This window comes from Urocitellus parryii, chromosome 4 (assembly GCF_045843805.1).
Source record: "Urocitellus parryii isolate mUroPar1 chromosome 4, mUroPar1.hap1, whole genome shotgun sequence".
NCBI classification, from domain to species: Eukaryota; Metazoa; Chordata; class Mammalia; order Rodentia; family Sciuridae; genus Urocitellus; species Urocitellus parryii.
Genome location: NC_135534.1, coordinates 60,620,159 through 60,647,739, shown reverse-complemented (window position 1 = coordinate 60,647,739; position 27,581 = coordinate 60,620,159). Strand labels below are relative to the sequence as shown.

Below are 27,581 nucleotides of genomic sequence, written 5' to 3'. Positions count from 1 at the left end.
ATTCATAGGTTTGATTTTCTCCAGTTTCAAAGGATGAGTACTGAGATGGGCGTGTGCGCACGTGTATACACACACACACACACACACAGAGCAGTTAGGCATTGTCTATCTTGGACTCTCATTAAAATTCACCCAAAGATAAAGAACTTAGGAATTCCTATGTCAAAGAACTACTGAGAACAAATACTACTTGACCAAACAGTCTCCCTCTTTTTTTTTTTTTTTCTTTTTCTTCTTCTTAGCCTAGAGTTCAACTGGGGAAGAAATGGAATACATAGGGCTCCCACAGGACACTGTACAAACATTCACCACAGAAACAATTCTCCTAGGAGCTCACTGAATAACAGGCTTTTTTCTTCATCACAATAAGGAAAAAAAAAACAAAAACAAAAACAAAAATACTTACCATACTACTGTTCAGAAATCCTCAAATATGCTTCTAACTCCCTGTAACATTGTAATTAATATACATGAAAATTTATTTTAAAACAGAGAAAAGGACTTTCAATGAAACAGAATTACTATAGAAGTATGAAGAAAAAAAAGACTAAACAGGCATGAAGTTAACATTTTTAATTATACAGAAACACTTATTTACAATCTATTTAAAATTTAAAAATCTGTGATCTTTTAATCTAGTTATTTTTAAAAAATCATTTATTTAATCATTGTGAGGAGGATAAAAAAGAATGGACATCAGGCTACAGTATTACATTTTCTTACTTTTTTCAGGGGGTGCTGAGGACTGAATTCCAGGGCTTTGCACATGCTAGGAAATAATCTATCACTGAATTACTGCCTATCAAGGGATTACTTCTTATCAAATCAAGATAGGTTATTAAAAATATCCTGTTGGTTAATTTTCACAATAGTACATGGAGTGAGTTTCATAAGGATTATTTGTATCTATTTCTTTTAAATGGTAATCTGAATCCCTTACAATTTAGTTTCATTTACTTGATAGGGACCACATGTGGCATCACCAGAATTAAAAAAGCAAAACAAATAAACAAATTGAAAAAGTAAAATACATAATATATACTTGGCACATAGGTGGTCTTGGTATTAGTATCTAGGACATAAAAATGAGACTCCAGTAAAAAGTCAATCCTAGCTCCCTTTCACACAACCTGTTTCATGGAATACTGATACCACTGATACTTTCTGGTATTTAACAGAACAAATACTCATTGGGACACTTCAAAAGATACTTTGTACTTCATTTACTTTCTCACACTGATCCAAAGTATCAGATACAATTTTTAAGCCAAAATTATTATTAAAAAAAAAGCACATCCATTTTTGTTGTTGTTATTCAAGGTTATACGGCTAATGTGTAAAGGGACAGAATCTGAACATAGATACTCCATATACAAAACAACTATTGTTAGTATATTACATTTAGGAGACATCTTCTTAACTCCTTGATTCCTTGATGAATAAGAAGCATCATGGGTAAACTGACATGGGTTAAGGGGTCATTCTATAGAGGCACTCCTATGCATAGACCTCAATAATCTTCTGTCAGTAGCAAAAAAAGAATAGAGTTTTCAAGATTTGGCAGAGGTGTTATCTCAACAATGGGATTATTTAATGAGGATTATTTAATGGTCATTTTGCCTTGGAAGCATGGGAGATGATGGAGGGATAAATCCTCATATGAAGATTTATAAATCCTTATACACATCTATGAGTGAAAGACTTCCTAACAGAAATGCTGAAGATAGCAAGGAAAGGTGAATAAAATGATGCAGGTGAGCTCAGGTGCATAGGATACACAAAAGGGCCAGAGGCACTGCACAGACGGAGTCAGAGTAAGAAGTTTCAAGAGCTTGGCCAGTGGAGTGTCATGGGCTCTGGACATGTCTCAGGATTGAAATAAGGAAAAACTTCCTTAGGAAAGGAACAATTGGAGAATTTATAGATGAGAAACCCATGGTTTGTAACATTGTAAAAAGAAAGTTCACGAGCCTCATAATCTAGGAAAACCCCAATATGTTGTGGAGGAACAGTCACAGAGAGGACCAAGGTCAAAGGATCACAGTGAACATCCTCCGCAAAAGCTTTATATTCAAATATGGGAAGCCTAGCATCCTCCACAAAAGGATTATATTCAAATGTGTGAAGCCCTATAACCCAATAGCCACATTTAGGTTGATAATTTTTACTCTGTCCCTGGAAATTTGAGGATTGAAAATAACTTCTATCACACAACCCCAGATACCAGGCCTTCTTCTTGGACACATCTACCATCCAGTAATGTTTTCCTGATGTGATAGGTGGGTAGCCCAGAACACCTTCATGATAATTCCCACGCTTACGCGAGTGTTCAAATACATGCTTGCGTGAGTAGGGAGTTACATATCTTAATTGTCTCTGGTCCTTAGAAATGACAATATTTGGATTGTTGCTTGGAGACAGTGTCAGGTGAACTGTAGAAAAATTAGAGTTACATGACAGCTACAATTTAGCTTTATTTGTGATCTTATTAAAGGAATCCTGAGAAGAATTTAAGAAGTGGAATAAATTCTGATCAGAAGTCATAGAGAGGGCTGGGACTGTAGCACAGTGGTAGAGGGCTTGCATAGCATGCATGATGCACTGGGATCAATCCTCAGTACCACATAAAAATAAACAAATAAAATAAAGGCACTCTACCCATGTACAACTACCAAAAAAAAAAAGTCAGAGAGATAGAACACTGAAGAAACAAGGTATGTGAGTGACTGTTGGAAGGAGCAACATGAGAACTATCAGAGAAATCAATTCTGAAAGACATTGAGAAGACTGTGGCTTATGATACAATAATTTCTGCTTACCCCAGTATCGTTGAACATTTGTCAGCTCTGAAATGAGAAAAATTCATAGTGTGAAATACAAAGGTGTCAGCACTGAAATCCATTCCATTTCCAGATTAGGAAAAGGAGGAGGGATATCATAGGGCAGTAAACTGGCAAGTGAGGATGAATGGCCACTCCCCATTAAATATGATCACATTGTGAACACACAGAGTCCACTCTCCCTTGTCTCCTCTACCCATACCTAGAAACCACACCTTCTTCCCCATCTATCACCTGCCACCACTAGAATCACACACTTAACCTAGCTCTTCTCACCTTGAGACACCTGCAGCATCCCCTTCAGATCAGGAGCTTGGAACACTCTTCTATGTTCCTTGGGGAAAGTTTCTGGCTTCCTCAGCATTAAGTCCTTATGCCTAGGGATGGAAAAAGTTGACCCACACTTCAGACCTTGTGGTCCCACCCGACAACAACGATTTCTTTCCATCATTTCACCCCATTGATGCACTTGAACTTTCTTCACCAAGGATCCTGAGAAGGGAAGGGAAGATTCCTAACTCTGAACTCCTAAGAAATGTTTCATGGTCACCTCCCTATTTACTTTCTTTGTGATCTTGTGAGGGGCTTAACATCTCAGAAGCATAATTTCTAAAATGAATCAAGTTGCCCCTCTCTCTCTACCTCCTAGAATGCATGGTCAATGGTGAAATATTGGATTTTACGAAACTCTGGTGTCTAAGAAAAAAGAATATGAGGAAAATCAGTGCTATGAGTGTGTGTTCTGGAGAAAATGTTCAGAAACTAAGACTGCAGGTCATGGCTCCTGGGTATTTGAGAAATAAGAAATGTAAGAATCATATCTGGAAATGTTCAAAGCTTATTACTAATAGGGAAGCCCTCATGTGACATCTGAGGTTTCATATTCTCTGGGGAAAAATGTCAAACATTTGGGAAGGGCAATACTATGAACACAAAAGTCATAGTAGTCTGAAGTCTATGTTTCTGAAAATATGCACCTTTCCCAATGTATGTGATGCACATGGATCAACTGATTCTGGTGTGTTGCTATCCTTGCACATCAAGGCAGTGCCTTCTGGCAACTTCAACTTAGTTCCTGATGGTTCAGACTCCTTATCATGCAACTGGAAGATGCTTGTACATACAGAAACTCTTTCATACACTTTATCCCTGATAGACCAACTTCAGCTTCAGTCAAGATTTTTAATTATCCAGGGATTCTAGTTTGTTTGTGAAAATCTAAATAGAAATCACAAAGAAGCCCTTGGTCTCCTTTATTCCCAGAAGAAACATACAAACATCCAGGAATTGTCCCAACGAATAATTCTTAGTACTTATCAGACAAAGAAGAAAAATCTTGCCTACAGTAAATAAAGCAGGCATTAAAACTGCAATCAGAGCTAGAAGTAGGCACAAGAGGGCAAGAAATGCCACAGGGGGTCTGATGTTAGAACATCTTATCCCCAGGACAACTACTGTTTCAAACTCTGACCTCCACAACCCAAGTCCCCATCATAGAATCTGTCTAGTCTATACAATACTCAAATCGTGATTTGTGATTATAAATTTAAGATAATACTATATCTAAATTTACCTGATCTGGGAGATGTTGTATTCTAACTGAACGCCAGATAATTCTACTAACTACAAATCTCTTCTTACTACACAAAAGGATCATCCCTGGTATCGCACACATACCTTCTCATGACATCATTCGTATCCTAGAAAGAAGGGGGGAAAAACACAAGTTAAGAAATCACAGACTGTCCTCACTAACCAAGCTTCATCACATTGTTACCAGCCCCTGATCAGCTGAGAACAGAGATGGTCACAGTGTGATGAACAAAATAGTAAAGATAAATTCAAGGGCTGGGGATATAGCTCAGTTGGTAGAGTGCTTGCCTCACATGCACGAGGCCCTGGGTTCAATCCTCAGCACCACATACAACACAAATAAAAATAAAAAAAAGATAATTCAAGCCAGTCATTCTATGGCTCCCCATGAGATAATTTAAATAAAGCACAATTCGTTCACTTATTCAACATTTACATAAACTGATATACTATTATTTACCAAGTATAAGCAGACTCTGGGTAACCAAAGTTGAGTAAAAGACTGAAAGAAAGAGGAAAATGCCAGAAATCCATATAAGGCAAAAAAAATTCTTCAAAAATAAAGGGAAATAGATGTAATACCAGAAGAGAATTAGAGTGTGTTGCTGGCACATGAGCTTGATGATTTTTTTTTCTTTTTTTGGATTTGTTTTGGGGGGGCACACGGGGGGCCCACTGGGGATTGAACCCAGACACTTCCTCAGTTAGTGAGACTGACCTTGATGGAACTTACGATTCTCCTGCCTCAGCCTCCCAAATTGGGGGTTATGGCATGTGCCATGGTGTGTGGCACAATATTGAAAGATGTTCAGTTGCAACTAAAATTCCTTCAACACGTGGTTCAAATTCATAGAAAGAAATAAACTATCAAAAACTCTATAGTTCATTTCCCAAATTACTTCTTAATAATTTGGAAATATATTAACACGATAATTAAGTACTACTTTGATAATTTATATATGTATATTGTGTGTGTGTATATATAACAATAAGCTCACAAAGAAGGAGGAAGGAAATGAAGTATTTGTGCCAAGTTTCTATATTTTGCAGGAATTCAGTTAGTATTGATGTGAAGTAGATTGAGACAGAATAGAGTGCATTTTGTAATCACCAGATCAAGCACTAAGACAACAAAAATACAGCTAGAAACACAGGAAGACTAAATTTCTATCCTGGAATATATTTATTCAAGAACAACAACAAAAAAAGGCACTCAAGAGAAGAAAAATACCAAGAAACTTCAGAAGAAATATAGAACACAAATAACAAAGTAGTAAATATAAACACAATTATATCAGTGACTGCACTGAATTCTATGGTCTCCATATCCTTATCACAATAGAGATTGCCAAATAAACATCAAGCAAAAATAAATGACATAAACAGGCTAACAATAGATGAAAAAAATGTTCCTTTAAGAGTTAATAAAGGTGATCAAATGTAACTAACCTGACTAAAGAAAGAAAAAGAAAGGCCAAGTGCAGTGGCACAGGGGATCACAAGTTCAAAGCCAGCCTCAGCAATTCAGTGAGGTCATAAGCAACTTAGTGAGACCCTGACTCATAATGCAAGGATGCTTCAACATACAAATTTTAACAGAATGTAATACTAAAACCATATGATGAATTCAAAAGATACACAAAAAGCATATCATGAAGTTCTATATCCTTTCATGATAAAAACTCTCAACAAATTAATTACACAAGGAATATACAATAAATAAAGTCCGTACATGACAAACTCAGAGGTAATATCATAATCAACAGTGAGATGGTGAAAACCCTTCTTCCAAGATCAGGAAAAAGCCCATTCTCACCACTTTTGTCAACATGGTACAGAAAGTCTTAGCCCAAGCAATTAGGCAAGTAAAAGAAGAAACAGATATCCAACATGGAAGTTAAATTTTTCCTCGTTGCAGACAACATGATCTTATTGAAAACCCTACGGATTTCACAAACATACACACAGAAATCTTAGAATAAAAAACTAATTCAGTAAAGTTCTAGGATGTAAAATCAATATACAAAAGTTAATTGATTTTCTATACTAACAACTATCCAAAAGAAATGAAGAAACCCCCACTTATAATAGCTATAATAAAATAAAATACTTAAAGTTAACAAAGAAGTGAGATATCTATATAATGAAACCTATAAAAAAGTTGATACAAAAATTGAAACAGACAAAAAAAGTTGAAAGATATCTTGTGCTAATGGGTTGAAAAAACTGATATAGAGAAACACTAAAATATTTCAAATTCAGCTAAAGGAGCAAAGCTGGAGGCATCACCATGAGTTTAAAATCTATAACAAAACTATGCTTTTTTCTTTTTTTTAAATAAGCACTCTACTGACAAAGCTATATTCTCAGCCCTGATCTGCAATCTTTTTTAAAAAAATTTTTATTTATTTTTTAGTTTTCGGCAGACACAACATCTTTGTTTGTATGTGGTGCTGAGGATGGAACCTGGGCCGCATATATGCCAGGCGAGTGTGCCAGCCCCCAAAAAAGCTATGCTAATAAAGACACAAAACAATGGCTATGAAAACAGATTCACTTGTCAATGGAAAACAATAGGGAGTCTGAAGGTTGGTGGGAATGGGTGTATTTATGGTCAGTTGATTTTTAATACACTGTGTACCAAGAGTACACAGAAGGTTCAGGCATAGTGGCAATGCCCACTAAACCAGTGACTTGATCATATGTTCAAGCCAGCCTAGACAACTTAGCAAGATCCTGTCTCTAAATAAATAAATAAATAAATAAATAAATAGGGCTAGGGATGTACCTAAGTGCTAGAGTTCCCCTTGGGTCAACCAATAGTGCTGGGGGTTAAGTACAGAGAAGAAAGGACTGTCTCTTGAATAAATTGCATTGGGACAAATGGATAACTATATGCAGAAGAATGATAATTAAGAACATATCATACCACATACAAAAATCATTTCAAAGTAGATAAAAAACTTCAACATAACACATGGAACTATAAAACTACTTGAAGAAAATATACTGCAGTACTCCATGTGATTGGTCTGAGCAATGATATTTTGACTGAACCCCAAACCCTGGCAACAAAAACAAAATTAGAAAAATGGTATTACACCAAACTGAAAAGCTTGTGCACAGAAAAGGAAATAATCAACCAAATGAAAAGACAGGCTACAGAATGGAGAAAACATCTGCAAAGCATATGTTTTTAAGGGGTTAATATCCAAAATATATAAAGAACACATATACACGTATAATTGAATAGCAGAAAAACAAACATCCAATTTAAACACCGGCAAAGGACTTGAACAGACGCTTCTCAAAAGAAGACAAACAAACTGCAGGTATATGAAAAAATGCTCAAAATCACTAATCATCAAGGAAACATAATTTAAAACTACACTGAGAGATCTCGCTTCACACTTGGTAAGAAGACTATTATCACAAAGGAAAGGCAAGCATTGGCAAGGACACGGAGAAAAGGAAACCTTGGCACAATATTGGGGGAATGTAAATGAGCACAGCTATGATGACAGATAATATGGAAGCTCCTCAAAAGATTGAAAATAATCTAGCCACCCAGCAACTGGGACTGTATCCAAAGTATATGAATAAGTATGTCCATGAGATATCTCTCAGATTTACTAAAACACTATTCACAATAGCCAAGCTTTGGAATCAACCTAAGCACCCATCAAAGGATGAATGAATAAAGAAAATGTCTTTCTCTCTCTCTCTCTCTCTCTCTCTCTCTCTCTCTCTTTCTCTCTCTCTCTCTCTCTCTCTCTCTCTCACACACACACACACATACACACACAATGGAATACTATTCAGCTTTAAAAAAGACAGAAATCTGTCATTTGCAGCAACATGAAATGAACCTGCAGGAGATTACACTAAATGAAACAAGTCAAGCACAAAGAACAAATGCTGCGTGATTTCATTTAAGTATGAGGAATGGGCAGAAAATGATCTCATACAAGTAGAGAGTTAAAATGGGGCTAGTCAGGGGCTAAAGGGCTGGAGAATTGGGCACACATGTGATAAATATACACATTTTCTGTAAATTAAAATAGTCAATACATAGACACATAGACATTAAAAGGATTACAAAGAATTCTTATGATTAATTAGGATTACATATTTGAAAATCAGATGAAATTAACAAATTCCTATAGGATATCAATGACCAAAAACAGACACAGGAAGTATAAATCTAAAACAGCCAGACACCAATAAAAAAGTTTAAAAATTTGTATTGCACCCAAAAGGGCAGAATAGACTGAGATGGCTTCACGGGTGAATTTCACTGAATATTTAATGAAGAAATAATACCAATTCTTCCAATCCCCCCCGTCCCCAGGAACTACAGAAAGGGGGAAGTCTCAACTCATTCTATGCGGGAAAGGATAGATACATCTCTTGTAACCGGAAGCCATTTGTTTGTCAGCAATGAAGCTGAGGAAAAGATGCTTAGGGCTGGGGATATATGGCTTAGCGGTAGCGTGCTTGCCTGACATGCGTGTGGCTCGGGTTCAATCCTCAGAACCACATACAAACAAAGATGTTGTGTCCGAAGAGAACTAAAAGATAAATATTAAAAAAATCCTCTCTCTCTCTCTCTCTCTCTCTCTCTTAAAAAAAAAAAAAAAAAAAAACAAAGATGCTTAAAAAAGCAGAAAACAGGGCCTACCAAATATCAGTGGTTACAGTGGATCTTCCCTCCAAGGTTTAACTTTTGAACTGCACTCGATAAAATAATGAAAATTGGATTATTTTCCTTGCTATTTACACATTTACTTATTCCATAAGCTTCATAATTGATTTGGGAATGAGGCACTTCAGGGCCCAGAGAAGTTGAAAGTCTTACCTGCAGCATCTCAACTGTTGACCCTCCCAACCGATGTTCCAGATCTGAGATGAAATCTTTCACCAACTCGCTCTGCCGCATCAGCTCACTTTCAGACTCTGTCAGGCTGTTCATAATACCTTCCTCCTCGTTCTTCAGCTTTTGAATCTCCTGCTCCTCCTCAGATTGGAGGATGTCTCTCAGTTTTCCAAACTCTATCTTGACATTTTCCACCTCACTCTGTATTTTGTTCTTTGGGATGAGAGAGAGAGAGAGAGAGAGAGAGAGACAGAGAGAGAGAGACTGGAAATAGGAACCATAAAAAGAACTATTTTACATGGAGAGTTCTCACAGGGTAGTCTTGGAACCAAGGGAGAGATTCTGAGGGAGGCGGATATTTCCCTTTCCCTTCCTTCATGGCATTCCAAAACAATGACCTGAGGTCAGCATTGTCCAGACTCAACCTGAGCTGCAGTGGGATACCTGGGTGTGGCTCAGCTTCAGCTATCCAGGACACTCATATCTGCTCCTCATTTCACTTTCTTTTCTTTTTTCTTTCTTCTTCTTTTTTTTTTTTTTTTTTTAGTATGATAGACTTTTTTAAAGTCACTGCCTATGTACTGAGACAGAAGATTGTATTTACATAAGCAGAAGATGTAACATTTTACAACTTCTAAAATCAATCTCAACAATTACAATGACCTTGCATGTCAACACAAAGGGGAGGCATAAATGTTTAAATCTATGAAATCAAATTGTAATACTTACTGTAAAGAAAAATTAAAAAGCTTTCGAATAAAGGCCATTATTATTATTATTATTATTATTTTGGTACTAGGGAATGAACTCAGAAGCACTTGACACTGAGCCATAACCCCAGCCCTATTTTATATCTTATTTAGACACAGGGTCTAATTGAATTGCTTAATGCCTCGCCTTAATGAAGCTCACTTTGAACTTGCCATCCTCCTGTCTCAGCCTCCTGAGTCACTAGGATTACAGGCGTGCATCACCACAGCCAGCCTAAAGGCCATTATTGAACCTACATGAAGAGCACAACTTGAACTTTTGAATTCATTCATCTTTTAAAGCTCTCCTCTGAATAACTTCAGTTCTAAGCATGGAATTCAGTACTGCGAGTATTCCTTGGATTGAAGTTTGGCAATAATGTAGTCCAACTGCCTGCTTACTTCACACTGTGGGAAACTGCTCAAGTCATAATATTGAGGGACAATTTTCACCAGCCATTATAGCTTGATATCTGTATGTGTCCAGATGTAATTCTTTGTTGTTAGAACTAACTCATTATAAAGCACCCATTCAGCCTTGTGGTCAAGAACTCTAGAGGGATGCAACTGAATGACCTGATTAACTTTCACAGTTAAGTAATGGCCTGTTCCTTCTAAATGTGCCACCTGCATAAAATACCCAGTACCAAAGCTTTTATTATGTTAATATAATAGTCCCTGCTGATAAAGTCAGTACTTCTATGAGGCATAGAAGTACTGTCCATAATCTGTCCCTAATTCGAGATAGCTACTGGCGTACATTGTCTGTGGATATCAGGGACTGGTAGTTGATGAAGTTGCCATAACACCACTGAACCGACCCATGATTTTGTTTAAAAGCATGATAGACATTCAGCAGGGTCAGATGATCTCCATCTATGTGGGCAAATCTCATCTTGGCCTCATCTGCAGCTTTCTTGGCCTTCATGGGGCAAACAAAACACTGTGGGACTGACAACATAGCAGTAATAGATAGGACCTCATTAGAACAGTTGTAGTTTTAACTTGCAATAACCATTTTAACAAGCTGTGGATCTAGAGGAAACTCTGCCATCATGGATCCCAATTCAGTCAGAGCTCCATCATCACTTAAAGCACCCAGATAATGCAAAATTCCTAGGGTTCTCTTCAGAGTTTCAGGAGCTGATGGATCCATAAAATCAAAATGCACCAATTCATCAAAACCAAGTTTCTTCAACTGTAACACCACTGATGCTAAATTAAAATGCACAATCTCAGGATAGGTGTTATCCTGCATTCCTATTTTATAATGTTTCTCTCTGTAAATCCTGAAGCATTTCCTAGGTTTGGTATGTCTAGCTCAAGCAGCTCTGAAGCTGCTCTAATAGCTGTCACCAAAAGGGTGACAGTGATGTCAGTGATGTCCTGCAATGTTAGTTGACACAATCAACATTCTTCTAATTACTCCATTTTATTTATTGGGAGGTGGAGGGTGCTACTGCTGGGGTGGAGTGTAGAGAAGGGTGGAATGATTTTTTTTTTAATATATTCTTGACGATAACACTTAGATGAACTGAGAAGAAAATTTAGACAAATCTATGGCTTTCTCAGTTCTGTACACTGTTTTAGAAATGCCTTATTTTGATTATTAAAAATTTTTGGTTTTTTATTCTAATTTGTTATATATGATAGCAGAATTCATTACAATTCATATTTTTTGGAATAACTTTTTTTTAAGTATTTATTTTTTAATTGTAGGTGGACACACAATATCTTTATTTCATTTTTACATGGTGCTGAGGATTGAACCCAGTGGCTCACAGTGCTAGATGAGCACTCTACCACTGAGCCATAACCCCAGCCCAATGGAATAATTTTAATGTCACCAACTTCAGAACCCATAACATTAGCCTCAAGCTTTATTCTTTTATAGGCTTCATCAATTTCTTCTTGATTGGTAAAGAAAAGTAGAAGATCTCCCTCCTCCTCTTCCCACATATGTATTTGGATTACTGTTTTAATTGCTGCTTCAAGATAGTCTCTCTCTGGTTCTGGAGTATAAAAGATCCTCAACAGGATGTATGAGGCTAGGCATAATTAATAGGGGAGGGTGATCAAAGTAAATCTGAATTTTCCCTCATGTAGAGTAGCATTCGTAAGTATAACCTTTAATTTTTATTTATTTATTTATTTTTATTGTTGGTTGGTAACTATAACCTTTAAATCGAATCGATGTCTTACAACTTGCATTAAAACACCCATGAGAATATATGTAGCCAGTGTTCTTTCATGAGCCTTATCAATGATTATTACACCATAGTGCTCCAGGAGGGGATCGTTCATGGCTTCATGAAGTGACATCTCATCAGTCATATACCTAAGTATAGTTTTTGCACTACTACAGCCTTCAAATCAAATGGAATAACCAACTTCCTGGCCCAACGTCACATCTGTTTCATCAGCAACTCTCTGAGCCACGCTCATTGCAGCCACTCTCCTGGGCTGGGTACAGGCAACTCCTCTCTTGGGTCCTGGTGAAGATCACACATACTCCACACACAACTGTGGAACTGTGTTGTCTTACCAGACCCAGTCTCACCAACCAGAACAAATAACAAATAACCAGCATATCTGTAAACCTATTAAAAACAAAGAGCTGAAGTCATTTCTTTAGAATATCATAGTATCAAGGTGTATGGGGTAAACTGGTGAGTGGATTAATACACTGCAGAAGTGATTTGTGTCCTGCACGTCCAGTGGGTGCACTGAATAGGCAGAATGTGTTGATAAGATAAATGGGAAGGTTTCAAAGGTCCTAATACAGCACTGATAAGCACAGCAATTGGTTGAAGCTCACAATTCCTTCTGGCTTTCTTTCTCTCTCTCTGGCTCTCTGGGCCCTCTATCACATTCTCAGTCCTACTTTCTCTTGTTCCCTGCAGGCTTCTGGTTGGAGGAGTTATCCTCCTGTAGGTCCAACCAGCGCTATTTGGGCATCTTATTTTTTGAGCAAGTGGTTTGGAAGGAATTAAAAAGAAAAAAATGTGGCGACTGTATTGGCACAGTGGAGAAGAACCACTTAACTCTTGGGGATGCCCACCCTCCAGCTACCACTTCCTCATTCCAATCTTGAACCTCTGCCAAAAGCTGAACATCGAAGACAGAACCATGACCCATTGCCAAAGTATTCCTTCAGTAGAATCAGAGTCTCAAAAAGCACCACAGCAACAGGATGCAAGCCAACCTCACTGGAGTGCCTCCCTGTGAATAGCTCTCTCCAAACAGCTGTATTCCTTTGTGATGTACCCACTCTCCAGCCTCCACTCCAAAAGGAAAAGGGCAAAGAGGATTATTCAAATGCTTTCCACCTTATAGACTGACATGAAATAAAGAAGAATCCCTTCTTCTCAAGATCCTGCCCAGAGTTCTAGCTAATTCTCTCAGAAAGTATTTCCTCCTACCTTCCAAAAAGTTTTCTCAGTTTGGATGTCAACTTTCCACTTCTCAGCTTCTTCCTTGGATCTCTTCAGGTTTTGCAACATTTCCTGAAACTTCTCCTGTGAGAAAAGAACCATACCAGAATCAAGGGAAGAACTTTCTTAGCACCTAGAGAGAGGATAAACCTGGAAAAAAATCAGGTAGATCTCAGAAGAAACTAGAGCTTTCAGAAACTGTGTGAACAGACAATGGTAATATATGAATTGGAAGAAATCCTGTGGTGGAAGGTGTCTTCTCTAAGTCTCTGGTAATAATGTTACCAACCTCTCACCAACAGTAGTCTAAATATTTTTGCACTAGAAGAGGAACCTGATGTTGCAGCAAGGAAAGAACTTATATATCAACCCTTCTCCTTCACTCTTCTGCTGAAAAAAGCCTTCAGAGCTTTTCTTGGACTCGAAATCTCTACCCATCTAGCACAAGGCACTGTATTTTTATGCTCCCTGTCCAAGAGTTTCTACTCCAGGCTTAGCAATTAAGTGAAGGTAAAATCACCTCCTTTAGGCCTCAGAAGGTAAGCATAGCATAGCATAGAAACAAATCACAGGCATCGGTTTCATGATACAATGAAATTAGAAGAGATATCGTCTGTGTCCTCCCTCCACCTGATCTCTTACCTGGTACTCCTGGATAACCTCCTCCAAGAGGAATGTGGAGTGTCCACGGTGCTCCTGAGAACGCTCACAAAGCCAGCAAATTACTATCTTGTCTTCCTGACAGAAGAGTAGGAGCTTCTCTCCATGCCGTGCACAGTGATACACCTTCTGTTCCTCCTCTGGGTTCAGCTTGAACCCCCTGAGCCTCTCCACTATGTTGGCCACATGCCGATTAGGCCTCAGGTTCTCAAACTGGTAACTGATTTGGCACACAGGGCAGCTGCTCTCCCCTTTTTGACTCATCATGGACTCATAGCTTGAAGTGATGCAGGCCTGGCAGAAGCTGTGGCCACAGTCAAGGCTCAGAGGTTGTGTCAGGAGATCCAGGCAGATGGGGCAGGTCACCTCCTCCTTTACATTTCCCAGGATTGCTGCAGCCATAGCATCTGTTTTCCTGCTCCTGTCTGTCCTGACTTCTGAGATTCCTCCTGCTCAGATTCCTACATGATTGGAAGATTAAAAGTGGGCAGAGTAAGAAAGATTGAAATAGAATGGATATTGACTATGTAGAAATAATAATGGACCAAGACCAAAATTTTTAAAAAAGAAGAGAAAAAAAGAACAGAGTTTGGTAACATGGTGTAAGATCTTTTCATAATGATATCAAGTAGGTTACGTCACATGATAAATTTCATATATGTAAGGACTGTTATTTCTCTTTACTATTACTGGAAAGGCAGAGAAATGGAGGCCTGTTTTAGCAAGAATTTTGTGTAACCTACCATCTATCCTTGCCTGTTTTTCCCCTGGCCAAAAACACATCCTCAATGTTAAAAGCACCAAACCATTTATGCCTCAGGTATTTCACCCTTGCTTTTTCCCAGTAATAGAAAGGTCCCCTTTATATTAGTATGACTCCTTATTTGTTATCTTGTCATAAAGAGCTTTTCTGGCTACCTTACTAAGAGTTCAAACACCTTCATCTCTGATACTTATGCAATGCTATTTTTTCTTATCAGCACATAATAAATAAAAATGAGTGTGTGCTCCTGGGAGTGTGTCTGAACCTCATAAGTTATAATCCTTTCACTAGATGTATTAATAGAGATACTAAGTGACTTACTATTTTCAATGTGATTTATCTTCAATACATTGACGTGAGATGAACTAATTCCATTTAGGGTCCATTTAGAAGTCTCCTCTCTACATTACAGTTAATCCAAGACAAAAGAGCTAACTGCATAGTTACCTATAGGTCTTGCAATCATTGTACAAAATGTCACTGATGATGTGTTAGCAACTAGATTAAATGTCAAAAACTAGATTAAATATATAGTTGTTTATACTGAGCCCAAGCACAGTATAAACAACTAGGGATTAATCAACTGGACAGGCATAGTAAATTAAATAGCCAGAAGGAGCAGACATGACAAACACTACTAGAGAGATGGGCAAGTTGCTGCAAAACTAAATAAAAGGGGCAAATAGAAGATTTTTCCAAGAATTCCAAGGTAAAAACAAAGGTTTAACAAAACTAAAAAGCGTGAAGGGGAATATGGAATGAAAAAGGAGACAAATGTGTTAGGTAAAATAAATCACCCTTATGAAGAGCCTACTCATGTATGACATAAGCTCTTCAATGTTTTTGAAATTGCTAGCATAGGCTGGTGTGGTGGCATGTGCCTGTAATCACAGCACCTTGGGAAGTCAAAGAAGGAGGATCGCATGTTTGAGGACAGTCTCAGCAACTTGGTGTAGACTTAACCAACTTGTTAAGACCCTTTCTCACAATAAAAAATTAATAAAAGGGCTACGGATGTGGCTTAGTAGTTAAGCACACCATGGTCCAATTACTAGTACCTAAGTAAATAAACAAATGAACAAAATTGCCAGAATGCCTGATGTACGGGGCAAAAAGGAGTAAAGTGCATACATGAAAGAGACAGAATATGAGACAAGTGGGAAGGAAGCCAAACTCATCAGCACCTCACTCCCATGCTAACTCTCTCCTGTAATAACAGCATTAATCCATTAATGAGGACAGAAGCCTCATGACCTCATCACTTAGAGGGCCCACCTGTCAACAGCATTGGGGATTAAGTTTACAACATGTAAATTTTGGCATAGATTCAAGGGTTGGCCCCATTCTACCCCATGTCAGAGCCATAGCTATATGTCCTCTCCCTGGGCCTCAGCTGCTAGGGTACACCTGAGAGTCTCAGGGTAGGGTTGTAAGGGTGACCTACATATACCCTGGTTAATGATCTCATGAACCAGAAGTTCCTAAGTGCCACAGAAGTTGGTTCCACAAGTCTCTAAGTCCAAGATCCTGGCTCTGCAGCCACTCTGAACATATGTACCCTGGAACCCAAGTGGCATCTAAAAGCTACAGACAAGACACCAGCTGTGTTGCCATGGCTGTTGCCACAGGTTCTTGCAGTGCAGGCCACTGAGTCACATTCAGACTTTGCACATTGATTACAGCTGACAGAGCTACATGAAGACTCCACCATTATGCCTACCTAAAACCAGAGCCACTTCACCCTGTTCAAGTGGCACTCTTGTAGTCACCTGAAGTGAAAGTCTTTCCCCACAAAAGATAATCTGCAAAGCTAACATGCAGACAGCCACATGTATACTCAAGAGGTGTGAAGAAGCAAAGAAAGAGGAATCTATCAAAGGAACCTCCAGTAACTGACCCCAAGGAAATGAAAATCTACACTGCACCCAAAGCAATTCAAAATAACAACGAGCAAAGAAGAATTTCAGCAAACTTAACAAAAGAGCCACAGAGAAATATTAGAGCTGAAAAATTCAATACAACAAAGGAAATTAAAACTGCAGGAGAGAATTTCAACAGTAGATTAGCTCAGGCAGAAGAAAAAAAAATCTATGAATTTGGGAACCTGTGTTTGGTGTGCATGTCTGTAGTCCCAGCTACTCAAGAGGCTGAAGCAGGTGGATGAAATTTCAAAATTAGTCTGTGAGACTTAGTGAAACCCTGACCCTAAATATAAAGGCTTTGTATTTAGCTTAGTTGTAGAGTGCTTGCCTAGCATGCACAAGGCCTTGGTTTTGATCTCTAGTAAAGCAAACAAAGAAACAATGACAACAAAAACAAAACACAAGTGGGATTTATCTGTGGCATAAAAAACTAGCACATACAAATCAATCAATAAAACACATAATATTACAGAACAAAAGATTAAAACCACATGGTGGCCAGGTGTGGTCATGCAAGTCTGTAATCCCAGTGGCTGAGGAGGCTGGGGCCAGAGGATCTTGAGTTCAAAGTCAGTCTCAGCACAATTGAGGCACCAAGCAAGTCAGTGAGACCCTGGTCTCTAAATAAAATACAAAATAGGGTTGGGGATGTGGCTCAGCAGTAGAGTCCCCTTGAGTTCAATCCCCAGTGAAGGGGTTATGGAAAATAATATTCCTACAAGAACCCCACCACCCCCTAACAACAGAGGAACAGTGTGACTCAGGAGGAGGAAAGGAAACTAGCCAAACATTAAACCTCTCCTAGAAACAATGGGCACCAAGGTAAAAAAAACAAACTTTCATCCTTTCCTGGGTTCATCCCCAGCATCTCCACCAAAAGCAAACATTCATCCCTTCCCAACCACAATCAATCCTGAAAGGAGGAGGCAGGTATTGAAAAGCTAGGCCCTGGACTTTTACCCTTTCCCACTGCAGATGAGTTTTGGAAGGTGAAAAGCCAATAGTGAAACTCTAGGTAACAATGGGTCCCAAAGGAAGGAAGATAAGCAGTGAACATACAAAAAAAGAAAAAAAAAGGTTCTGAGCTTTTCCCAGTGACAATGAGTTTCAAACTTTTGACAACTGTCTTCATGAGCTAAAATTTTAACCTGCACAACTAGGTCCCTGATTGTTCCAATAGCACCTCTACAGTCTCCAATGATTAATTCACCCTCATTGTAAATTATAAAACTCAGACTCCTTCTGTAATCCACAGGCCATTTCTGCAAACAGAAAATGAGCCCTCTCATGCAAAATTGATTGACTGCCCTGTAGAATAAAGGAGAGCTTGCTGATCTGTTTGAGATCAGCTTCGGTCCTGGTTATCTGTATTTTCATTATGGTGCAGAAACCATGTTGGTTATTTTTGCTTACACCTGGTAGCCTCCCTGCAAACAAACAAACAAACAACAAACAAAAATGATGACCATAATTGGTGCATGAAAGCATCTGACAAAGTACAACATCCTTTTATTATTAAAAGCTAAAAAATTTAGGAATCAAGCCGGACAAGGTAGTGCAGACCTGTAATCCCAGCAGCTAAGGAGGCTGAGACAAAAGAATCACAAATTCAAAACCAGCTTCAGCAATTTAGCAAGGCCCTAAGCAACTCAGTGAAACCCTGTCTCAAAATAAAATAGAAGAAAGAGCTGGGGATGTTGCTTAGTGGTTAAGAAGCCCTAGGTTCAATCCCCAGTTTAAAAAAAAAAAATTAGGAATAAAAGAAAAATTTTCTCAGGATAATAAAGACCATATATGAAAATACCATAACTAATAGAGGATAAAAGCTTTTCTTTGCAGATCTGATAGAGAACATGTTCACATTTGTCATTTCTGTTCATCATAGTACTGAAAGTATTGCTGAAAAGTCAGTCTTTGTCCTTGAAGCCAATCCAATAATGAGGACATAGTTGTTAGGTCGGTGGTAGTGACTTGGTGGCGACTTAGTGGCAACTTAGAAAAAGAAAAAGAAGACTTATTGCTTTACTTGCTAAGGAGAAACATGGGGGATTCTTGCACTGAAGTCTATGATTTTGCCTGTCAGCAGAAAGGGGGCTTTTAAAGAGGTGATTCAAAGGCTACATTCCACGTGTTGTGTTCTCTGTTGGAGTTGTAATTTACTTGTTAATTCTTCTGATACCACCCCCAAAGTCTGAGTTACTTCTTCCTATGGTGGGTGTGTATCCAAGGACAGATAAATCTGGTTACCATGGGGGAAGAAAGGTAACCCTATTTCCCATGAGATTAAGGAAAAGGAAAGATTAGGGAGGAGCAGGGAGAGAAGAAGAGAAAGAAGCATGAAAATTTTAAAAATAAGTTGCAGTGCCAGAGCAACAAAGGCTACTACATTCAAAGCATAAAATGGATCACTGTTATAAAAGTACTAAGAAGAACAACCAGATGAAAGCAAGAAAGAAAACTATACAAATGGGAAAGGAAATGGTAAAATTGTATGTATTTACAGATGACAGAAAACTCCAAATACTACATAAAACCTCTTAGAGCCAGTAAATTAATTCAGCAAAGTCACAAGATACAATGTCATCATAGAAAAATCAGGCTGCATTTCTTTGCACAAATAATGATTACCCACCTACACACCCGAAAAAGAAATTAACCAGGCTGGGGATGCAACTTGGGATGTGCAAGGGCTTGGTTTCCATTCCTAGTATTGAAAATTAATTAAGAAATCATTCCATTTATGAAAGTGAAACCAGAGTTGGGGGATGAGACTAGATTTTCCACTTTACCAAATTCCCAAGTTTTGAAGAATAAAGTCCACAGATAATCACAGAAGGGAAGTAAATGGAACAGGATTTATTTAAGCGAGAAGAAATACAATCCCACTTTGTGCTATCTTTGGAGTTTATATATGGTTCTAGGGCAGAGCATGAAGCAAATCTATGTAAACTGGGTATGGAAAAGGCATGTGGCTATCATCCAAGTTTCACTTCAATCCTTCTTACTGTAATCCATTCTCCTTCCTGTAACTTCCATTTGGTTCACCTCCACCTTCCATTTTCTACCTCTGGGACAAAGAAGTTGGTTGTAGGTGTACTCACAGGTGAGCCTTCAGGACTTTTACATTTGAAATAGGCCTTAACATGTGCATTCATATGTACACTGTTGTACCCCTTAGCCTCCAGGTGTGGTTGAAGGGGGCCCATTTTCTTGACTGCCTGGCCATTTTACTGATCTATTTTATTCTATCCTCATTCAAAAGCATAAAAAATAAAAATAGGAAAAATGTAACTAAAGACATGGAATATTTGCACAATAAAAGCTAACCTATTGAAAGTAATTGAAAAGGGCATAAGTTAATATAAAAATGTCTGGTATTCAATGATTGCAAGAATTAACATTCTTAAAAAAATCCATACTGTCTAAAGCAATACACAAATTCAAGGTAACCTTTATAAAAATCTCTATGGTATCAGTCACAGAAATAGGAAGAACAAGCCTAACATTCATTGGAAATGACAAATAAAACTTCAAAAGGTCAACCCTGAGAAATTTCAAAGTATGTTACAAAGCAAAATTACTGAAAACAGTACAACTGACATAAAAATGTACACACAGATGAATGAGCAAAGTAGAGAGCCCAGAAATAAATCCAAACGTATATAGTCAAATAATTTTTTGACAGTGGAACCAAGAAAAAAACAATAAAGAAAAGACAGTTTCTTTAATAAACAGTACTGGAAAAAAGAATTTCCAAATGCAAAAGAAGGAAAGTTGACACTTATCTTAAGCCCTAGAAAAAAACCAACTGAAAGCCAATAAAAGATCTAAATGTAAGGCATGAAACCACTAAAAGCAAACAGAGGAAAAGCTCTCCGACATTGGCCTTGGCAATAATAGTTTGGATCATATTAAAAATCCAGGCTATATATAACATAAGGTTCTCTAGTTCTATCCATGTACCAATAAATGCCATAATTTCATTTTCCTTTATGGTTGAATAAAACACCCTTGTGTATATATGCCACATTTTCTTCATCCATTCATCTGTTAATAGGCACCTGAACTCACAAAGTCAAGGATTGAACATTTTCTCTCACATGCAGAAGCTAGACCAAAATAAAGGGGAAAAGGTGGGGAGCATTCCAGGAAAAGAGAAGAGACATCAGTGGAGTAAAGGAAGAGAAGATGGGGGGAGGGAAGAGCACAGAAAATGGGAGGAATCATGAAATGAAATTGACAAATGGTTCTATATACATGAAGGAATATAGTACAATGACTTTCACCTGCAGAAAGAAGACCAGTAGAGAAGTGTTGAGAGCCACAGCCCAGTCGGGATGGCACCTAGCTTTGCCAGAAGGAGTGGTTGAGAGGTGATGCCAGAGAGCCATTAAGATGATGATAATTAAGTTATAATTGCTGTGACTGGATGATGCTGGATTGAAACAGACTGTGTATTGAGTTGTGTATAGACCCCTGCTGTCTGGGAATAGGGCGGCTCCTGCTGCCTCAGGCGCCCAGTACTTTGGAGTTCCCGTGGTGGCTCGGTTATTTTGTGCCCAGGGAGACTGCAGTATTTGGTGGCCCATGTGGGGGACGCCTGAAGCTTGGGGGTACGTGAAATTGCTGGCCTCTGAAGGAGAGGGAGAGAATGGGTGACCATTTCAAACAACAATGTGTTCTTGTTTTGATTTGTTTTGTTTTTGTTTCAAGCTGCCTGTCCCTAGAACTTTCTCAGGCAAACTGGGGAAAATGGTTGGCTCAGGATTGAAAGTTGTTTGGCCCTGAGGAAGAGACAGAGATAAACCACGGATACACATATCAAGAAAATAGAAAAACTGATACAACAAATTTTTGTTCCGTTTTTGTTTCATTCTGTTTCGGTTTTGTTTTGTGTTATCTTGTTGGGTTGCGTTATACTTGTAGCAGAAATATGGGGTCAGAAATTAGCAAAAAAAACAAACCGAAAGGGTGTTAAGTAAATTGCTAGAGGAAGGAGGCATTCTGGCAGCGAGTGCAGAGAGAGCACAGGAGGAGGAAGCCCAGCTTGAGATAGCAGCAGAGAAGTTTTTCTATCTAAAAGGAAAAGATAGCGACTAGGATAACTTTATCAGACAAAAATAGGAAATAGCTTTCTAAAATACTGCTTAGCATTAAGTTCTTAAAGTAATTTTAATGCCATTTAAAAAAGATTTTGAGGAAACTAGGCTTACTTTGAAAGCATGAGAAAGAAAGAAAGAATAAAAAGGTGTTTGTACATGGCAGATTGAGACAAAAATTCTTTTTTTTTTTAAAGAGAGAGTGAGAGAGGAGAGAGAGAGAGAGAGAGAGAATTTTTAATATTTATTTTTTAGTTCTTGGCGGACACAACGTCTTTGTTGGTATGTGGTGCTGAGGATCGAACCTGGGCTGCACGCATGCCAGGTGAGCGCGCTACCGCTTGAGCTACATCCCCAGCCCGAGACAAAGATTCTTAATGGAGTAAAAAAAAGAAAAAAAAAAAGAGATTTAAAAAAGTTGTCTAAAGAGGATTGCAGAGTTCTTAATAAAAGCCTTTAATTGAATGGCAGCCGTGTAAACTAACATTAAAGCGATTTAAACAGAATGTAAGCCTCATTTAAAAGAGTGAAGCTGTAGGTGGTGAATAGTCATTTAAAAGTACAGTATAGATGATAATTGGAAGGCTTTAAAAGATTAAATTGAAGGTGGTTAAGATGCCTTCATGCTGGAGAAAAAACTAAAGATATTATGACTCATTGCTTACAAAATTTTGCCACTGTAGGCATTCCAAAACAGTTAAAAATAAATAATGGCCCTGGCTATACTTCTGCCTCTTTTAAACAATTTTGCTCATCATACTATTAAAATGTACTTTTTAAAGCAAAAAGAGGGAATTGGGAAGGGGTATATATCCCCCAAAGATAAACTTAAAATAACCCTTTTTACTCTAAACATTTAAAATTTGGATTCATCAGGGCTTAGTGCTTTGGAAAGGCATACGTGTCCAAAAAATTACATAAGCCCAAGGTACTCTGGAAGGATATTCTAACAGGACAATGAAAAGTTCCTGACCCAGTCATTGTCTGGAGTTAGGGGTCTGTTTGTGTGTTTCCACAGGGAGAACAGCAGCTGATTTGGATTCCAGAGAAACTAACTAAAGCGATTTCTATAGACCAAAATGAAGATGACTTGGCTCAAATCCATAACAGCTGATATCCAGAACTCCAGTTTGGCTATCCTTACATCTGTGACAGTGATTCTCCCACACCTGGAGGCTAATGAATAATGAATACCATTAAGGCCTATTTCAAATGTAAAAAAACCTTGGGGCTTGCTTGAGGGAATACCTTCAGACCCATATGCAAGTTACAGGAAAAAAGATGGGATATCAAAAGAAGAGTCAAACCCAGGTGGTAACCAGAATGCTTTTTTCAATATCTATTTTATTATTGCCCTTTCCCACATCATGAAGTTCCATTTTATTTTTTGAGCTCATACAGACCTAGGTTGATGTTTTTCTTATCAGTTCTATTTTTTGACTGTGGAGTTTTTAAACATTGTAATGGAGATTTCACCTGTGAAAAGCTACAAGGCATTTACTATTATGTTATGTGTTGTATGTGTTGTATTATGTATGCACACTTGTGTTTTGTGTTGTATGTCTGTATGTGCGTATGTCCATATATCATATATGAGGAGCGCTCATGAAAAAAATGGATCCAATTTTTTTTTTATTATTCACGTGATTTAAATGGTTTAATTTAAATTGGGTAAACAGCTGTTGAAGATTGTTTTAAAATGTGAACAAAAAAGGAGGTTAACAGACCTGTTTGTTTACTTTCACCTTTCCTTTTCATTATATCTAATTCTATTCAGGATACTAAATTGTTTAGAAACTTGCTTTTTTTAGTGCCTGCTGGAATGTTACATAATTTTTTTTTTTTAGCCATCATTGCCAGAATTCCTATCTTCATCCCAGTGCCCGTGAAGACAAAGATAAAATCAAACTACAGCTTCTGCGATAGCTATCACAACAAACTGTATAAACTGATACATCAATGAATAATGTAACTCAACAAGTGATGCTCAATTAAGGAGTTGATTTACTTTGGGAGGAAATGGACATATTAATGGATTCCTCTGCTTTGAACTGCTTGCAGAACTTGCCTGGACTATGTATTACTTGTATGCATTGTGAACTATCTGTTGGTGCAGTGACTTGTGGTAGTGCCGGGGTATTTTTGCTGATGATGTCATCGGTGGTACAATTTTTCCAAAAGGAGCCGTCAATTGGCTTGGTGTCATGGTATTTTTGTATCCTCTTCCCTTCTGCTTGTGATAGTCATTCAGCTAAAATTTGGGGGCCAACAGAGGTGAGGCAAAGAACCTCACCCCCCCACTGGTGCAAAGGCTATCCACAAGTATGGCTGTATGCTGGGCTGGTAGTCAATGATGGGTAAGATCCAATTGCAATGGTACCAATCTAAGACAGGAGGCTGACACCTTGAGGTGAGCTCCTCTGATGATGGGTAAGGACCACATGTATTATTGGACAACCTAAGACAGGCACGGTCCCTAAGCCACATGCTTGTTGTTTAATTAAACAGAAGGGGGGAGATGTTGAGAGCCACAGCCCAGTCGGGATGGCACCTGACATTGCCAGAGGAGTGGTTGAGAGGTGACACCAGTGAGCCATTAAGATGATGATAATTAAGTTATAATTGGTGTGACTGGATGATGCTGGATTGAAACAGACTGTGTATTGAGTTGTATATAGACCCCTGTTGTCCGGCAATAGGGCAGCTCCAGCAATAGGGCGGTGCCTGCTACTTTGGAGTTCCCAAGTTGAGTTCTCGCAGGGGTTCCCGGTGGTGGGAGCAGAGCCCGGTGGATTATGAGAGAGTTCCCGGGGAGTGTTCGTGGAGTGCTGGTGGAGTTCGGGCAATAAAGGACTTCCTGTTTGGACCTACAAGTGCCTCCTGGGGGCTCGGTTATTTGTGTCCAGCTAGACTGTGGCAGAGAAGAGAAAGAGGAACAGAAGGGAGGAGAGTGAAAGGGGAAGTAGTGGGGATTGAAATGGAACAAAATGTATTCCATGCACATATGATTATGTCAAATGAACACCACTATGATTATAATGCACTAATATAAACATTTTTTTAAAAAATCCAGGCTACAGTGTGATGTTCTGGGTTGGATTCGCAGCACCAGAGGGAGGCATGGAGCTCAGATTACAAAATCAAAAAATAATCATAAGAAAAGGTTCTGCACAGCAAAGGAAACAATCAACAAAATAAAAATGTCTTCTGATTGGGAAAAAATATTTGTAAGGCACAGATCAAATAACTGGTTGATACAAAAAATACACGAAGAACTCATACAAGTCAGAAACAGAAAAACCTGATTTTAAATATGGATAAAGAAACTGATGGATATTTCTGCAAAGAAGACATAACAATTGGCTAAGAGGCATATCTTAAAAGGTACTAGACATCACTAATCATCAGGGACATGCAATTCAAAACTACACTAGACATTACCTTATACCAGGTAAGATGGCTTTTATAGACAAGATGACACATAAAAAGTATTGGCAAGGCCATGAAGAAAAGGGAACCATTGCATACTTTTGTGAGAATGTAGTCATGTGACAATATGGAGACCCCAACAAAATGAAAAACAGAACTACCAAATGGCCTGGTAAGTCTTCTTCCTGGGTACATGTCCAAAGGAGATGAAATCATGTTCTTATAAAGATATCTGTACTCCCATGTTCACTGTGGCATTATTCACCATAGTCAAGACTTGGAAACAATTAAATTGTCCATTGGTTGACGAATGGATAAAGAAATTTTTATGTCTGTTTGTCCATGCATCCATCATCTATTAATGATACATAATTCAGCCTCAGAAGAGGAGTCCTGTCATTTGGCACAACCTGAATGAACCCAGAGGACAAACTAGGTTTGTAAAAAGCTAAGCAACATAACAGAACTTTCTTCTTTTGTGATTGAGGTAAACTGTTTCTCTTGGCATGATGGAAGTACTGATGTTATGTAGAAAGGATTACTTTCTCTAAAGAGGCTGAGAAAATAGAATTGAATTATACTTCATTTGCTAAACACTGTCATCTAGTATCAGTTGAGGCTTTAAACTGAAAAATAATAAGTCAATTCCAAAATACTGTGAAATGTTAATTCCTACAGAGCCTTTCCTGCACCCTCATCAGGAACCTGCCCTTGCTCCAACAGGTTGCTAAGGTAACCTGTCCCAGGAATTGTCCCACCCCACAGAGAGCTATAAGCTTGTTAATTAATGTGCTCTGGGCTGCTCCATCCTGCCCTTCCCCCTTCAACCCACCTATTTCCCACACTGAGCATTCTGGGCCTATTCAAGTAAGCAGGAAGGAGAGAGATAAGGGGAAGAGAGCAGAACAAAGGAAACCTAGGACATATAAAAAGGTAGAACAACTTGTTTCTGGGGATACCAGGATACAAGCTATGGCTCCCTTCTTCTTCCTGGGGAAAGTCTATGTTACCTCTTTTTAAATAAAACTCTGCCTTTTATGCTTGCTTCTGCATGCTTCTCTAGTGTTCAAACTTCAACATGCAATGGAGAAGAACTAGTCACCTATAACAGGTGGCATTAATTCCATTGACTATGGAGGCAAAGAAAGGAAGATCACATGTTCAAAGTCAACCTAAGCAAGTTAATGAGACCCTGTCTCAAAAAAAAGATATATATATTTTATTTTATATATATATATATATATATATATATATATATATATATATATATATATTTTTTTTTTTTTAAGAAAGGGAATGGCGGTGTGTGGCTCAGTCAGTGGTTAGGCGACCCTGGATTCAATCCCTGGTATTAAAAAAAAAAAAAAAAAGAGTGAGATTTCTGTAATTTCCCATGTCCTTTGCCAGTTCTACTCTTAGCTGAGTTCTGCTTTTGGCAGATATGGCTCAAGGGGAGGGAAGAGCAAGGGAGATGACTTCTTTTTATTGTTTAATTATATAGAGAACAATGAGCTTCATGTGACATATTTATGCATGCATGTAACAAACTTCATTACAGTTCATCCCAAGTAGCCCCTTCTCTCTCCCTCCTCCCACTCTCCCCTTCTTTTACCCTACAGTTCTCTTTTCAGGAGATCCCCTTGGTTCTCCTTAGAGTCAACATGTGAGAAAATATACAACCCTGGACTTTCTTTGTTTTTAAGGAACTGCAGTAGTTCCGCGTCTGGGTGGGGGCTGTGAAATAGGCCTGGCGAGTAGATAAGAGGCCACAAAGCATCAGGGCTTCTGAATGCAGGCCCAGGTGATGGGAATGGCTCTGTAGCTGCAGATCACATTATTACCCTGACGGGCATTATGCTTTCAATTTTAAAGATCTCTCCAGCTCTGCCACAGTTGTTGCGGGAGGGAACATCTATCCAAGGAAAAAAGGACTCTGGCACCCTTCACCAAGGTGCAATTCAAAATTCCAGACCAGGAGGGAGACAGGGTTAGGTTCAGCATGGACAATTAAGGTCCCTCCAGGAAGTGAATGCCTTTCATCCCTTTACTCCCAACTTGTTTCACAGCACCCCTCCCCCAGGCTGCTCTCAGCAGGGAATCCTGGAGCTGGGCCAGCGGGCTTTCAGAACAGCTTCCTGGCAAGAAGTTAAACTCACCCAAGGGAATCCGGGTTTTCTTCTAAAGTCTTCCTAACTCTGCTCTCTGCAAATTGGCTC

The 27,581-nt window shown here is 38.5% G+C and overlaps 1 protein-coding gene and 1 pseudogene across 1 annotated transcript; both read right to left on the bottom strand.

Moving 5' to 3' along the window:
- Positions 1-1,824: 1,824 nt before the first annotated feature.
- LOC113178168 (tripartite motif-containing protein 5-like) lies at positions 1,825-27,581 on the bottom strand. The gene is made up of 8 exons (XM_077797598.1): positions 27,522-27,581; positions 14,135-14,613; positions 13,481-13,576; positions 9,292-9,522; positions 4,518-4,540; positions 3,117-3,217; positions 2,820-2,846; positions 1,825-2,432 (listed from the first exon to the last, which is right to left on the bottom strand). Exons 2-8 carry the CDS (start codon positions 14,552-14,554, stop codon positions 1,825-1,827), a joined length of 1,506 nt encoding a protein of 501 aa, XP_077653724.1. The 5' UTR covers positions 14,555-14,613; positions 27,522-27,581.
- LOC144254684 (ATP-dependent RNA helicase DHX15 pseudogene) lies at positions 10,398-12,503 on the bottom strand (annotated as a pseudogene).